Genomic DNA, 17,084 nt, shown 5'->3' with positions numbered 1-17,084 from the left:
TTCTTCGGGCGGTGTCCTTTGTCCAGGACTTCATTGGCTGTCGTGACGTTCCCGGCAAGAATGGAGGGGCCTCAAATTATAATTGCTGTTGCTGACGCAGAAAGGTGAAACTTACAACGCCAAGTTAGGGTGACAACTTAGGCCTAACTAGAAACCCTGACCAACGATTTAGCTTTAGGGAAGGCTGTGCGATTAATCTTCACTATCTTTTTTGCTGCGGCCTAATAATGATTGCAATTTTTGCAGGTTTCGCCTTAGCGCCAAAATGTATAAAAATAGGCTGTACAGAAACATTCTGGTCCTCAGCGTATTGGCTTCTAGAACAGTGTCATTCCGACTAGCGGGTCCCTATTTGAGCCTAACTTGAAAGCACAAGCTAGGTAAGACAATTTAATAAGTGATACAGGCATGACAACATTGCAAGAACTTTATTTCTCGAGTGGCACTGCCACCTGACGGAGAAACAAAAAATGCAGAAAAATTAATTTTGATTATTCTCAGAAGCTGCGATGGTATGCAAAGGTGGTTTCAGAGGCGAGTAAGACCTAAAAAAATGTTTTCCTTCTAATCTAAGGTGCGCCTCGTGCTTCCTTTGCGTCTTCCGAAGGTGATCAATAAGGCTTTTTTGGCCTCGTATCACATAGAACGGCGGTTACGCGTGGTGGCCGAAGAGATCGAAGCCAAAACCACGAGGTTCCTCATCGTCTTCGGGTCTGTACGGCTGTTGTCCTTGGTGAGGACGCTCTGGAAGCCCGCCATGTTCCGGTACTTGGTGATGCTGTCCCAGGGCAGCGTTAACTCCCTGATTAACGACGTTCTGAGCGTGTCCGATCACGTCACTTGCTATGCCGGGGATCAGACCTCCGCTAAGACCTCCTTGAAGTCCACCACCAAGGCCGCCATTTACACCGCCCTGGAGTCCGGCACCAACGTCAATAGCATGGCCTCCAACACCACCGAAGCCAGCGCTAGCGCCAAGGCCAACACCCTGGCTGCCGCCAACTCCGAAGCCAGCGTGAAGACCAGCGTCAGCACCAACATCGCCGCCGCCGACACCAAAACCGCCGTGAAGGCCTGCACCAAGGCCAAAATCGTGGCCGCCGCCAACGCCAAAGCCAGCGTGAACATCAGCGCCAACGTCGTGACCACCGCCGACACCAAGACCACCGTGAAGGCCTTCAAGGCCAACACCAAGGCCGCCGCCAGCATTGAAGCCACCGTGCAGACCAACACCAATTCCGGCATCATGGGCGCCACCGCCATCAACACCACCGTGAAGAGCTGCATCAAGGCCAGCAGCTCCGCCACCAGCGGTGCCAAAACCAGCGTCCACATTATGGCCTCCACCAACGCCAAGACCGCTGTGAAGACCTGCATCAATGCCAACAGCATGCCCGCCGTCAAGGCCGAAGCCACCCAGAATACCAGCGCCAAGGCCAGTCTCGTGTCCTCCATTTATTCCAAGATCACCATGAATGCCAGTGCCTGCACCGCCATGAATGTCGGATTGGTAAGACTCTTGGCCAATGGGACCATGACTATCAGGGAGGGTTTCCGAGGCGTCTTCGGGTCTGTATGGCACCTGGGCAATTGGCCCGAAAGGAACGGCACCCTCTGGCTCCACGGCATCTTCTGGTCTATATGGCTCCTGCGCTATTTGACTGAATGGCTCGGGTTTTGATGCATGTTCCGTGGCGTCTTCAGGCCTATAAGGTTCTTGAGCGACAGGTGCAACTGACTTTGGCGGGTTAACATTGGAAGCATTTGCAGGCTTATAAGGCTCCTGAACCAACTGCCTGATAGGCTCAGGTCTTTCTGGATAATCCACGAAATCCTCTGGCATAAACGGTTCTTGGGCAATTGGACCTCTTGGCTTCGGCGGGTTGCTTTCTGGAACGTCCTCGGGTCTGTACGGTTCTTGCACCACTTGACTGAAGGGCTCTGGCTGCTTTGGTGGTTCCGTCACGTCTTCGGGCCTGAAAGGCTCTTGGGCTATTGGACCTCCTGGCTTCGGCGGGTTGGTTTCTGGAACGTCCTCGGGTCTGTACGGTTCTTGCACCACTTGACTCAGGGGCTCTGGCTGCTTTGGTGATTCCGTCACGTCTTCGGGCCTGAAAGGCTCTTGGGCTATTGGACCTCCTGGCTTAGGCGGATTGCTTTCTGGAACGTCCTCGGGTCTGTACGGTTCTTGCACAACTTGACTGACCGGCTCTTGTTCCTTTGGTGGTTCCGACACGTCTTCGGGCCTGAAAGGCTCTTGGGCTATTGGACCTCCTGGCTTCAGCGGGTTGGTCTCTGGAACGTCCTCGGGTCTGTACGGTTCTTGCACCACTTGACTGAGGGGCTCTGGCTGCTTTGGTGGTTCCGTCACGTCTTCGGGCCTGAAAGGCTCTTGGGCTATTGGACCTCCTGGCTTCGGCGGGTTGGTCTCTGGAACGTCCTCGGGTCTGTACGGTTCTTGCACCACTTGACTGAGAGCCTCTGGCTGCTTTGGTATTTCCGTGACGTCTTCGGGCCTGAAAGGCTCTTGGGCTATCGGACCTCCTGGCTTCGGCGGATTGGTCTCTGGAACGTCCTCGGGTCTGTACGGTTCTTGCACCAGTTGACTGAGGGGCTCTGGCTGCTTTGGCGGTTCCGTTACGTCTTCGGGCCTGAAAGGCTCTTGTGCTATTGGACCTCCTGGCTTCGGTGGGTTGGTCTCTGGAACGTCCTCGGGTCTGTACGGCTCTTGCACAACTTGACTGAGGGGCTCTGGCTGCCTTGGTGGTTCCGTCACGTCTTCGGGCCTGAAAGGCTTTTGGGCTATTGGACCTCCTGGCTTCGGCGGGTTGGGCTCTGGAACGTCCTCGGGTCTGTACGGTTCTTGCACCACTTGACTCAGGGGCTCTGGCTGCTTTGGTGGTTCCGTCACGTCTTCGGGCCTGAAAGGCTCTTGGGCTATTGGACCTCCTGGCTTAGGCGGGTTGGTCTCTGGAACGTCCTCGGGTCTGTACGGTTCTTGCACCACTTGACTGAGGGCCTCTGGCTGCTTTGGTGGTTCCGTCACGTCTTCGGGCCTGAAAGGCTCTTGGGCTATTGGACCTCCTGGCTTCGGCGGGTTGGTTTCTGGAACGTCCTCGGGTCTGTACGGTTCTTGCACCACTTGACTCAGGGGCTCTGACTGCTTTGGTGATTCCGTCACGTCTTCGGGCCTGAAAGGTTCTTGGGCTATTGGACCTCCTGGCTTAGGCGGGTTGCTTTCTGGAACGTCCTCGGGTCTGTACGGTTCTTGCACAACTTGACTGATCGGCTCTTGTTCCTTTGGTGGTTCCGACACGTCTTCGGGCCTGAAAGGCTCTTGGGCTATTGGACCTCCTGGCTTCAGCGGGTTGGTCTCTGGAACGTCCTCTGGTCTGTACGGTTCTTGCACCACTTGACTGAGGGGCTCTGGCTGCTTTGGTGGTTCCGTCACGTCTTCGGGCCTGAAAGGCTCTTGGGCTATTGGACCTCCTGGCTTCGGCGGGTTGGTTTCTGGAACGTCCTCGGGTCTGTACGGTTCTTGCACCACTTGACTCAGGGGCTCTGGCTGCTTTGGTGATTCCGTCACGTCTTCGGGCCTGAAAGGCTCTTGGGCTATTGGACCTCCTGGCTTAGGCGGATTGCTTTCTGGAACGTCCTCGGGTCTGTACGGTTCTTGCACAACTTGACTGACCGGCTCTTGTTCCTTTGGTGGTTCCGACACGTCTTCGGGCCTGAAAGGCTCTTGGGCTATTGGACCTCCTGGCTTCAGCGGGTTGGTCTCTGGAACGTCCTCGGGTCTGTACGGTTCTTGCACCACTTGACTGAGGGGCTCTGGCTGCTTTGGTGGTTCCGTCACGTCTTCGGGCCTGAAAGGCTCTTGGGCTATTGGACCTCCTGGCTTCAGCGGGTTGCTTTCTGGAACGTCCTCTGGTCTGTACGGTTCTTGCACAACCTGACTGATTGGTTCTAGCCATGGTTTATGCTCCGTTACATCATCTGGGTGAAACGGCTCTTGAGCAATCGGTTTTGCAGGTCTTGGTGGAGTTTGTTCCGATTCATCTTCAGGCCGATATGGCTTCTGGGCAACCTGACTAAATGGCTCAAATTGGGGGGGTTTGTACGACTCATCTTCTGGTCTGAAGGGCTCTTGCGCAATAGGAATTTCTTTGCCTGGTATGTGAGGCTTTGTTTCTGTTTCAAGATTCGGTTTCTCCTGATTTTCTCCAATCGGTTGATCTCCTTGCATTGTTTTGTATTCAGTACCACTTGTAAAAGGCACTTTCACACCTACGTGGCCATTATTTCCTGGAAGAACGTCCTCGCGTTCTCTTTCGTGCGGCACGCACGGCGTACAAGAACATGCTTTAGGCTGCTTAAATGTCTTTGCTATAGTTCTTCCATTCTGACATCTGAGTCCGATTCTCACGTTCTTCCAGTTGGCAGGAGTGCAACATTTGCAGTTGGAACGAAGTGCTTCAGATTCACCTGTGAGAACAAAAAACCGTTGGGTTGCAATTGTCGGGCTTGAGGCATTTCTTGTTTTATATCAAAATTTCCAATTTGCTGAATAAGTAAATTCTAAAAATAAAACACAGTCGCACTACAATACATTACGCACGTTTTTTTTTCTAAAATGTCTTACGGAGACAAAGGGCAAGTTTACGGACCACTGAATTGTCCTCATCTGTCAGTGGTCCGATCTTGCGCGCACAAAAGTGGTTTAGCAACAACCGGCATTTGAATAATAAGTTTAGTTTGACTTTTTCCTCGAGACATCACTTCATGTTATGCTTTTTGAAGCATATTTGAAGATATGCTTCTTTGATGTTCTTCGGGGACTGGCTTAAGCGAAACTTGGCAAGGGATATCTCACACCCTGTTTAAATTGTGCCGGTGCCATGCCTATGGTACTATTCGGTTTTCAAATAGTTGGCAAAGCAGTATATGTTACAATGAAACAGTCAACTGCTTAGTGTGCCACATAGGCGCACGGTCTTATGTAACTTTTGCTAGCTGAGCAGTATGAGATCTATGGTGTAGCTTAGGAACAATTACCAGTCGCGAAGTAGGCGTGGGATTCGCAGTTTCCGGCGCATTCCATCGCTCCTTGCACGGGCTCCGTGTTTACGCAGAGGCCCCACTTGGGATGTCGGTACGAGAAGAGCCTCAGAGTTTCTTGAGGTTCCAGGGGTGCAGGTGAGCAGACCTCTTCGGACACTGAGGAAAGAAGCAGATGAGATCAGCGCTCCGCTCCGTACCTTTCCTCTCAAAGTACAGAAGCGTCACTCCTATTTGTAGGTCGCTGTACTGCGACATCAATTTCGATCAATTATATAGCACTTTTTGTTAGAAAAAACTGAGGGCGGCAAGAAAAAGAAGCCTCGACTTCTTGACAAGCCTCGCCAACCTTACGAAGCGACACTATTTTAGCGACTATATAATGCTAACATATGGATAATAAACAGGCACAAAAGCACCTATGGTTGCTCACATCACTTAAAATTCTATAAATATTTGCACATATTCTAAAAGCTACCCTACAAACGCGTTTCGAATAGAATATGTAGACATAGGGTGTAATATTTAACAGAATGGCTTGTTCATATAATTAGGCAGCATATATTTCAGTGTAGAAAAGCCATAGTTAGTTCTGCAACTCGGTAATGAATCTGTATTGTCTTTTCCTGTTATGTACAGCGCCTGATGTCGTTTAAGCGTAAAAATCTTCAAAAAAGGTGTCGTTTTCGATTGTTATTCGAAGCTGCCGTCATAAGGTTAATGTCGAGCGCGTCAGTAGACGTTTACAGCTTACGGATATGGCGACCGCTGTGTATATGCGCGCGCTTATTTCCAATATGCTATGCAACGCACATGGATGGGAGGTGTTTTGTGCGCTGCTGGTTTTCCCCGAGCCCCAAGTACGGACGGACGGAGCTCCAGATGTTTGTGCGCTGTGTGTGTGCGTTCGTTTCTTTAAGACTCCGTGGGTGAACTGTTTTACAGCAGATGAAAGAGACGAATCGCTAGCAGGGCTGGTCAGCACGCTGGATGGTGTATGGAGACGCCAGCGAGGAGCGCAGTATTAAGGCGAAAGCCTTTAATGCCTCATACTGGCCTTAGCTGACGCGTCGGCAGCCATGTCGACAGACGCGTCGGCAGGAGTGTCGACAGAGGCGTCGACAGCCGTGTCGACAGACGCGTCGGCAGATTTGCCCGCCTTTCGGCGTCACTGCTTACATAGAAACTGCGCCGAGGGTGGGAACCGAACCAGGGCCTTTGAAGCGGAGACGCTACCACTCTGCCACGAAGGCTCAAGGTTCCAGCATGAATAAAGGCGCATCTAGTGAATGCATAGGTTTCATGAATAAAATAAAAGGAATAAAGTCAAGAAAAGGAAAATAAAAAATAAAAATAGGAAAATAAAAAAAATAAACACAAAATAAAGATAAGATGTGAAAATAAAAATAAAAAACAAGAAAACTAAGAAAAGGAGCAAAAAACAAAACAAAACAAAATATGAAAAATAAAAAAAGTAAATAAAAACAAACAGTGGCCAGGAAACGCTTTCGCCTTGCAGCACTTTAGAGAGCCAAAGTGCCCCCTGAATTTTTTTTCACGAAACCGGGAGGAGGCATCCTTCGTCCCCACCGTAAGCCGTCCGCATTGAGCCGCTTTGTCCCTTCTCGACGGCGCCACTGCCGGACGCGGATGTTGTCTTTTTGCGGCGTTCCGGGATGACATATCGTCAAGGAGTCTGTTCCTACGATAGCATGGCAGGTGACCACTCTTTGGCGCACGTCATTCTCAAGTGAGGAGCACAGGCAGTGGATAGATACCCAGCATCGCGCTTTGTAGGACAGGCTGTGTTCGCCCGCTGACTGTGAATGCGAGGGTCCCTGAGGTTTCTCAGTGATGACAGTTTAATAGGTTGATGACAATTTAATAGCATTTACGCTCTTCTCATGGGCCCGAAATAGGACCCACAGAGGTGACTTGCGAGCAGCCCACGGGGGGTCTCTCTGGGCACCAGTTGCAGAACCCACAAGGGCCTCACCTTATAGCCCCGTTTGTACTACTTGGGGAGATTTTACCTGGCCGATAGAGAATGATGTTATGGAAGACTTTCAAAGCCCCTATTCGCAAACTGGCGCCGCACCACCCCAAAGTGTTCACGCGTTCGTTTTGCAACAGCCGCGTGTTTGTCAGAACACAGCAAGAACCTGCATTGCTCAGAAAACGATGCAATTTTTTTGCTCTCCAATCAAGCCATAGTTTTTTTTTCTCCTTGTCTTTAAAGTGGCGGGTTTACAAAATAAATAAAAATATACCGCATTCAGCAATGCCCGGGATGCCACACCAACAATTCTAGACAAAAGCGTTTTCGCGCGGTAAGCAGTTCATGAACGCGATTTTTTCATATAATGTAAGATTTGAGTGTAGCAATCAATATATACCCACCGACTACCCGACGCAAGTCTTGAATTTTTTTCGCTATTGGCGCTTTTGATATCGTCAAAAGCATTCTCCATTGGTTTTCTATGCAACTTTTACTGCTCAATACGTTCGATGGAAACGTATTAAAAAAAGATTTTGTTACACAACAGGAAAATGGACCATTACCTTCAATATTTTCATACGAGTATCCTACAATTTTCGATATTCAAAACTTTTGCCCGAGAATGCTGAACATGTGATCCCAGATTGATTTTCTTTTCTCTCTCTCTCTCTTGACAGCTACGCATTACTCGTGTCATCGCGGAAACTGGGCGCGGCTTCATTGCCGTGGGATTTCTGCCTTTTTGTCTTCTAATTGTGAAAATCTGGTGCTGCCCAATATACGAAGACCAAAAGCTAATATGCAAAGCGCAAAGAAAATCGCCTTACGTGTAGTGATGTTGCACTTTTGACAGCAATGTCCTTCGTCCCAAATGACTTGATCCTGCAGAAAAAATGTGAAGTTTCGGTTATGGCCCTCGGCATTTTGTGGAAAGGCAAATTCTACATCAGGCAGTGTGAGGTGTTCAAGGAATGAGAATACGAATTTTAAACAGCACTATTTGAGGTAGTACAAGGTGCACGAGTGACTGCCAGATGTTGGGCGCATGATGCCGAGTTTGTTGAATTCGAGTATAGAAAACAGCCCTCACCAATTCATGGGCGCCCGCGAGAGACGTTACCTAATACACCATTTGTAATTTTATTCCTATTCACTTCATATGCCACGTTAACTTTGGCGGCCCCTGCCGCTTGCAATGCAAGCGTGACCTTTCAAACAGATATCTTCAAACATACGCACTAGAAAACGAAACTCTGCAAGGTTTTGCGTAACAGCGCACCGGACAATTTACCCGCCGCGGTGGCACAGTGGTTAAGGCACTCGTCTACCGAGCCGGAGTACCCGGGTTCGAACCCGACCGCGCCGGCCGCATTTCGATGGAGACGGAACGCAAAAGGCTCCCGTGTGCTGTGCGATGCGTGCACGTTAAAGATCCCCAGGTGGTCGAAATTATTCCGGAGACCTCCACTACTGCACCTATTTTTGTCTTTCTCCTTTCATTCCCCCCTCCTCCCTGCCCTTACGGCGCGGTTCAGGTGTCCACCGAGATATGCGAGACAGATACAGCGCCATTTCCTCACATCAAAGAACCAGTTTAATTGATTATTCTTATTTATTATCACCGGATAACATCACACATCATTTCAAAGCGCAGAAATCGAGAGGTTTGGCGTCAGATGCTTTTTGCCAAAACCAAGAGGCTCATGAACGCACATAATGTACAGAGGTCTGCAATATATCTCTTGCTGTTGTAAAATGAAGAATTGACATCTGCTTCGCAGCCCCTCAACTCTAAGATGGAAACTATTCTGAATTGAAGGTGGGTATAGTAGAGTACTAAAAAAAAATTGGCAGTGGCTTAGCTCAGCTATGCCAGTATATACGTAGTGAGAGGTACGGTATATACCGCCGCATCACCATCATCTCCCGGTCGGAGGCAAGAGGCACGGCGCGCGGCGCACCAGCTGCGCAGCTGTGACGTCACTCAGCTCCTTGCGCATGCGCACAAGTGACGCCGACGGCTTTTCGACCGAACGGGCTGTATACGCAGTCGCGTAATACATTGTATGATCATTGATCTGCATCGCGAACCAAATATTCCGTCCAATCAATTCCATATTGCATGAATATTAAGACACTGCTAAACGGCTGTTATTTGCATCTCCTTGAGTTCAACGGCTTTGGGAATACAGTTAAAAAAGACTGCACTCGTGTCGTACTTTGTCCGGTATTGTGCGCCACCCTCATAGTATATCACCAAGCCTAACGTGGAAAAATCTCCTCTCAAGTCGTGTCCAGCAACCACGATCCTAAACCAGCCGCGCCTTTCCATCCCTTTCCATTCCCAATAGCAATCCTTCTTTCGACATATTATGTAATTGTCAACCAGCTGGCTGTTCCACGCTGGGCGTCTCGCGGACGAGCCCACTTGGTTCTCTCTGCAGGCGTGAATGAGATTGGATTGGAAAACATTTATTTCGTCAAGAAGAGCTTGGTGATCGCCGTGTTAGGTGGCCGCTAGTCCGTGACTATTGGAGACCTTGTTGGCCCACTCGACGGCCCGGACTTGCGTCTTCGGGTCTGAGCTGGCCAGCACAGCCTCCCACCGTTCGAGAGAAGGGATTTGTACTAGCTCCGCCGGAGGCGGCTCTTCCCTACAATCCCATAAGATGTGGTCGTAAGGGGCGCGTTCGCCACAGCGGAAACATTGGCGTTCGTATTGAGAAGGGTACATGAGCGACAGTTGCGCGGCATTCGTCAGGGAGCGCGTCTGAAGCCGTCTCCACGTGGGTTCTTGTGCTTTGGACAGCGTTTTAGCCAGAAGGGAATAAACTCGCCTGCCCAAGGCGTAATGGTGGGTAATGTCATGAAAAGAGGTCATGCCGTCTCTCGTAAACCCCGGATGAAGAGGCGAGCTCCCTGCTCGGTTGACGAAACCTCGGGCTTCATTGTGAGCTGCCTCGTTCCCCGGATCGTCCGAGTGGGACGGCACCCAAATTAGTTCGACCTCTCTGGGAGGTTGGGCTGCTTTTGCAAGAATGCTGAGGGTGGTGGGTGCTATTCGGCCCCTCTCGCAATTGCGAACGGCGAATTTTGAGTCGCTGAAAATAATATCAGCGGTGGTATTAGTTATAGCTAAAGCTACTGCCGCCTCCTCCGCGATCTCAGAGGAGCTTGTTTTGATAGTCGCGGCAGCGAGCGGTCCGTCGAGCCCATCCACCGCCACCAACGCGTAGGCCTTGTTGTGTTGGTACTCCGCAGCATCCACGTACACCGCTCCCGAGTGCTGTTTGTACTTTTCATGAAGAGCGCGAGCTCTTAGCAAATCGGCCAGCAGGAACAAGACCGGGGAAGAGGAGCACGGCCAGCAGAAGAAATCACCTTGGGGCAGCGCTTGGGCACCGGCGGGCACGAGGGGCTGTTGTAGACGGTGCGCACGCTGTCGCCGTGCTGCTCGCACGAGGCCACGTAGCACGGGTGGCTGGTCGAGTTCCAGCGGCTGCCCACGGGGTGCAGCACTCCGGCCTCGTCGCAGGCCACCACCTGGCACCGGGAGCAGCACTCGCCCGGAGCCGGAGGCAGCTCCTGCGAATTCTGGCGGAGGAGCAACGCCGACAAGCGCCTCACTGAGGGCAGGCGGTGAGAGCGTAAACTTGGGCACGTTGCTTGCCGCATAAGATAGGGGAGAACTTTTACTGGTAAAAACTTTTTCCAGTGCCAATAGACAGGCATTCATCACGTCTATTGCAAATTTCCACTGTGCGCGGTCTTGTCCGAGGTATTATTGCTAAAATTTACCGTGTACTGCGCGTCCTCTTGCCAAGGTTAGCGCTTTGTTTTATTTATTTGTTTTGTAGGAGGGGGTTGTGACTCAGCAGAATATAGGTCGCTCTGCAACGTTCAGCAAAGGTTCAGCGAAACGTTCGGGCTGCGAGCGAGCTTCACACCTAAGGATCGTCGTCTTCGTTCACTACCACAGTTCACCGTGAGAGAGCGCGGCTGCTACACTACAATTAATTTATTTATTTATTTCCTCAAAGGTCTCGGTTGAGACATTACATGAGGAAGTGGACGGTATCTGGCAAACAATGGTAAAAAATGTTAAGGTGAAAGGTTGGCGATGCTCCGCTTGAATTCTAGTGAGTTGATGATAATGGTAACTTCGGTGGGCAGGTCATTCCAGTCTCGTCGACAAAACTTCGATAGTCGACAAAACTTGAGCTGAAGTACAGCATTTATCGCCTTCGTGTCTTCCTATTATGTCCCATAGAGGGTTTCAAGTTGAGCTAGTTGGTAGTTCACATGGTCGCACCTAATTGAGCTTTTGAAAGGGCTTGGGATAAAGCAGGAACGGCACAAACACTTGGGCGCGCCAGTGTTTGTGTCGTCCCTGTTTTGTCCCGAGTCATTTCAAAAGCGCAATTATGTGTTACCGTATGTCCTATAGTGTAGCTACCGTTAAGAAATCCAGCAAATTCTACGCCCTGGGAGTAGTGGTGGAGAGAGTCGCTTGTACAAGATGAGTGCACCAGTTAGAAAGGCTGTGATATGCCCTGTCTCTGTCAACTGCTGCCCCATTCTCGCTCAGATCCTTGGTGACATTTGCGTGCAGTTTTTCTACTACATAGAGCTTATCAAGATTAAGAGGAAGACGTGCATCTGTGACTACGATTTTGCATGCACCACGACACTGTTCCGCCCACTGAAGACAAGAAACGATGAGAAGTCAAGGGCTGTGACATACTGCAGTCGCGTCCACTCTTGCACTCGAAATTACCGAATTCATGTTCGCGTGTGCCTGGAACCCAACTCTTTCATTTAAAATGCTCAGGACTCGGTCGTGGAGAGGAATGCACCAGCTAAAATTGGGGCGGCTGTGTTGAGACAGTCTTAAGTAGCCGTGGAATAAGTTCGCGCACAGGGTTCTGTCAGACACACCGTTTCGTTAATGCAAGTAAGAACTTCGAGCATTTATACCCTATGTAGGATAGCAAAAACTATACCATTTTGTACGCACTGTACTGCTGGTTTTTATTTTTGTAATAGCTTGCTTACTTATTTTTAGCTAAACTAGTGTTTTAAGGCATCCGTTACAAAAAAGTTTTAGACAGTCTATAGAGTGTCTATACACTTCTGTCAATAAAGTCTATAGACTGTCTATAGACAAATCCAAGAGAACAGCCTATAAGCAATACAAATGACATAGACAACCTATAGACAATCTACAGATTGATGGTCATGCACATTTAGTAGATTTTTGTCTATAGACAGTCTATAGACTATGAATAAACAAAAAGCAACATCTATATGAAGTCAGCAGAGTCAATAAGAAGTCTATAGACTGTCTACAAACCATTTTTATAAGGAATCACTTCTCATAGGTTAAGATTGTTAAATTTACAGATCCCCTCACAGCTCCAGAGTTCAATTGTGGGATACCTCTATTATAAACCATTTAGTGTCTACTCACCCGATTAACAATGAAATATTTTTTTATTTATAATAATTTCGCGCGAACAGTTGCCAAATCAGTATTTTTCTGCATGTCCGCAGCAGTGGCGCAGCTGAATGCATCCTATTCGGCCAATGTTACTGGCGAACCCAACGCACCCTAGACACCCGGGGTGGTACTCTCCCGGTGTCGCCTTTTGCGACATGTCGCCTTCGCTCTTCGCTCATTGGCTCGAGCCGCGGTGACGGCGGCGTGACGACACGGATCCGCCTTCCTGCTACGTCATCGTGACGTCGCCCCAATTTACTACGCTTAGTCGAACAACGGAATGCGCTGAAGCGATTCGTGCGGGCGACGAACGAGGAAATTGATACTAGACGCCACGGATCCCACTCTCCTTGCCTGATCTTTGAGCCGCGAAGGAGAGTGCCGTGTCCGCGGACACCGCGAACCGTTTGCTCTGACCGACGAAGCTTTTCGATGTCGCCGCGGCTATCGTGCGAGTAGGCACACGACAATACTGGGTCTCCTTTCCTAGCACTCCATCCGAGCGAGCAGCAGTGAAGCAGGGATTCTTGCGGCGCGGCCAAATTACCGTATGCTGAGCCGGGCTGCCGCTCGCCATGCGAACTTACTTTGCATCGTCGTAAACAGACAACGAAGCAGACGTTGCCCGCAGCGACGAGATGGCATTATAAGTGCTCATTGACTGTAATATGTACATTATGCTGCTTAAAATAAAAAATAATCATCTCTGCTATAATTAACAACTACTAATCAAAGATAAGAAACTACTGCTGCTAGTGAATCAGCAGTGGTAAATTGTCGCTTCTCGGACTGAATGAAAGCATCGCCGACGAAAGTGTCGGCGGTGTTTTCCGCTTATTCGAGCAACCGTACGCACTTTTTTAGGCCCCGCCCTAATGCGACATGTCGCAAAAGGTGACACCGGGAGAATACCACCCCCAATCTCGATGCGTTTCTCTCTCTGCCGTTTGCGGTCCCCGCTCACCTCTGGACACTTGGGGCAGATGATGGAGCGCAGGACCTTGTGCACTTCGCCCACGCTCGTCCTCTCGCACACGTGTGACTGGCACGGGTTCTCGCGGGACTGCCACTCGTCACCCGGCTGCAATGAAAGCGTGCTGCTTGGGCGCTCCGCTGGGGGAAATTCCCTTTCAACTATAAACACTAAAGCCGCTCTTGGCGCGAAAACCAAGTTAATTAGGTGGCGTCACAAACACACTAGCAACACTTGAAACGGATAATAACATTTAATAACGCAGCTAGGAGCACAAAGAGGGCTGTAAGAATGCTATGTCATCTTCTGTTTTGTAACCTACATTCTACTTCATTTTTTTCGATACGGAAAGTGCTTTCTGTAGTTTACTCTAATTTCTAGCAATAATCTGAGATATCTTTTTCTGTCGATTTTCTGCTTAGTTCTGGTTCCTGCAGTTCATTGTACTATGAGTGCATTCGTTACACTGTGAACTCTTGCCCACCATTGTACGGCAATTTTCACGTAATAAAAACAATAAAGAAGACACGCTCCTTCCTAAATAACTCCACAGTGTTTCGTGGCATGTAGACAAAATTAACAAAAGTACGGTAAAAATCAATCGGAATTTTAAGAAGCCAGAACATACTCACAATATGTTATACGCCTTCTCTATGGTCATCCCTCCACTTGTGAATGTTCTTATACACACGACAGAAAAATTCGCGTGAATATCAATACATTTAATTGCTGCATTTTTATAGTTTCAAACTCTAAGTGAAGCTCCTCGATCAGTATCACCAAAGTCGCATAACGAAGAGATCGATATTACCCTAACTAGCTTTACACGGCTTTGTGGAGGTCTCCGAAATTATTCCAGAGACCTCCACTACGGCACCTCTTTCTCTCTTTCTTCTTTCACTCCCACCTTCCTCCCATTACTTACGGCGCGGTTCAGGTGTCCGCCGAGATGTGTGAGACAGATACTGCGCCATTTTCTTTCCTCAAAAACCAATTTACCAATTTTACGTGGCGGCAGGGACAGAGCGATGTGCACTGGTTGTGTTTGCGTCGGCAACGTTGTGGCAGAAACGCGGGACTGGAGCAATAGGCCGCCCGCGTTTATTGGGTTCATTGGCGTTGGCGTCTACAACGCTGTAGGCTACGTTCAACTTAAAGAAAGGAAAGGCGCACAGCTAGCTCCCTGGGTCAGCCGTGTCTACTTGCAAAAACCTAACTTCACGCAAAATTTCGTGCATAGTAATTCTAAACCACCAGCAATTGTTTTGATGCCAGTGCAGAAAAAACGCAAAAAAAAAAGAGAGAAAACACCTGCTGGCGATTGCACCTTCTTACAGCCTTTTAGCCGTCAAATTTACAGACGCAATGAATATTGAGAGTTTTTGAGATAAGGATGTCGGAAAACGCGTTGTATGGCTTGATATTACAAGAATTGAACTGTGTCCGGCGAGGCTTTCTTCCGTGAATGAGCCGCCGCGGTGGCTCATTGGTTATGGCGCTTGGCTGTTGACCTCAAAGACGCGGGTTCGATCCTGGCCGCGGCAGTCGAATTTCGATGGAGGCGAAATTCTAGAGCCCAGTTTACTGTGCGATGTCAGTGCACGTTAAAGAACCCCAGGTGGTCGAAATTTCCGGAGCCCTTCAATTCTCAGTCCCTCATAAAGCCTGAGTTGCTTTGGGACGTTAAAACACCATCAACCATCTTCCGTAAATGTGACGTGCTGATTTGAATTTGTATTAGGTCTGTAAACGATATACAAACGGCACAAGCAACCATACATAAACCTGTCGAAGCCGGTATTTATGTGATTTCCTTTTCCTCTTATTTTTCTCCAACGACAACTGCATCTAAGATTCATTTTTTTTTTAATTGACTGACCATGGCATATTCCCGCTTTCTGTCATCAACCTGTTCATTTTTTGCCTTATGTTGTGTCTCATAAAACAAGGGAAGGTTACTGCAGCTTATGGAGTCTTAATTAGTCGTACTACAAGCAAAACCCATTCTCTACAATTAGATGTAAAAAGGGGCCCAAAATGTGTTGTTTTCCTTTACACACATGATATTGAATGAAGACAAGTATTTAGAATAGAGCGGAAGTTCGAATTAAGCCGGTTCGAATTAATCGGATTACACTGTCGTAATCCGTCACCGGTGGAACAGGAGACTCAACATTTCACCACGTGACTACGTTCTGACCAATCACAATGAGTCATCTATGGTCCCGTGATCTAGTGGAAGAGATCCTTCTATCCTGGAAGAGATGTTTCGCAACTGAGTGGGTAGGTAGATTCTTTGCAGTCGTCATCACTCTCTAGCTTCGTGAAGGGTGAGGACTCGTAGTATATTTAATTAAGGAATAAAATTTCAGACCATGTGCTCCTAGATTAGGAAATCATTAACGTATCTTTTCTTTTGCCGCACCCACAGGAGCGACAGAAATGCTCTGTGATTACCTCGCGTATGTTGCCGTACTCGTCCTTGCAGAAGAGGCGAACCATGCTCGGGCAGCAGCGGAATGGCACGTCGACCATGGTGAGGTAGTAGTCCTGCAGAAGACATGCGGAGAAGAATATAGGCCTATCGAAAAACAAATTACTGCTGCACTCTGACACACGACCAGCGATTCTAAATACGACTGTTGCTTCTCGCGTGAAGCAGCGGACGATAATGGCCTCCCTGAAGGGATTCTAACGATAACTTGTTCAACGAACTAGGCCTGCAAAGCCAATAGTTATTTACCATCCTCATAACGCATAAATACCGATTATTAGGCTTAAGAGTATGTAACCACCCGTTATGTATTGAACCTGGAATAATGTGCCAGTTGCGGGTCTAAGACAGTACTAAGTGGCGGACACCAAGAGATCCTTGTGCCATGCACAGCATGTTGATCGACTTTTGCGGCACATTTCGCTCTGAAAGTCTTTTATGCGGGGACTCATTTTCTATTTTGCATATGTATTCTGACATAGTCACGGTTTTTAGAATTATCATTATATTGTTATTATTAGTTTTGTGGCGCCACACTCTTGAAAGAGATGTGGAGAAATTAGGCACCCTGTTTATGTTCAAAGAATTTTCAATGCATTTTTCGCAGCGCCGAAAAGTTGTTACGAAATGTGGTTTGTTCACTGTGGCAAAGTCCTTTGACTGAGCTGCAAACAAGTATTTATTACCACCTGTACAATACTGATGTGTTATTTACCTGGTGTTTCCTCTTTATTCTTAATTCATTCCTCTTTGGTGGTGTTAATTTACCTAACTTCTCAGACGTACAACATTATCTAACTTTGTGTTGACGTACAGTCGTCTACAGGCCTGCCTAGAGTGCTCGAACTCGGTGCCGTCTGCGCTCCGCAGCGCGCAGAGTGACGTCTAGAGGCAGCGCCTGGTTCGAGATTGCGCTTGTTTGAGTGTCGTCTGAGCATCACACAGGCGCTATCTCGTACGGAGCCGCCGCTAGACGTCGCTCTGCGCGCAGCGAAGCGCAGACGGTGCGGAGTTCGAGCACTCTATAGGCAGGTCTGTGGACGACTGTACAAGTTACTAT

General features: G+C 48.8%; 1 protein-coding gene across 4 annotated transcripts in view; it reads right to left on the bottom strand.

Annotated features, from left to right (window-relative positions):
- Nucleotides 1–411: 411 nt before the first annotated feature.
- LOC149334847 (uncharacterized) overlaps nt 412–17,084 on the bottom strand; it is a 221,262-nt gene continuing 204,589 nt past the window's right edge. For 3 of the 4 annotated variants that reach the window (XM_089551474.1, XM_089551476.1, XM_089551477.1), the window contains 6 exons: nt 15,988–16,080; nt 13,522–13,638; nt 10,439–10,651; nt 7,885–7,939; nt 5,056–5,217; nt 412–4,485 (listed from right to left, as the gene is read on the bottom strand). In XM_089551474.1, the coding sequence (XP_089407600.1) occupies nt 653–4,485; nt 5,056–5,217; nt 7,885–7,939; nt 10,439–10,651; nt 13,522–13,638; nt 15,988–16,080 (4,473 nt within the window). In that variant the 3' untranslated portion in view covers nt 412–652. The remainder of the gene's footprint in view (nt 4,486–5,055; nt 5,218–7,884; nt 7,940–10,438; nt 10,652–13,521; nt 13,639–15,987; nt 16,081–17,084) is intronic. The other variant, XM_089551475.1, reaches the window with a different exon arrangement.

Source organism: Amblyomma mixtum, chromosome 7 (genome assembly GCF_055824585.1).
Source record: "Amblyomma mixtum isolate Tamu chromosome 7, ASM5582458v1, whole genome shotgun sequence".
Taxonomy (NCBI): Eukaryota; Metazoa; Arthropoda; class Arachnida; order Ixodida; family Ixodidae; genus Amblyomma; species Amblyomma mixtum.
This window is presented reverse-complemented; position numbering and strand designations above follow the sequence as displayed.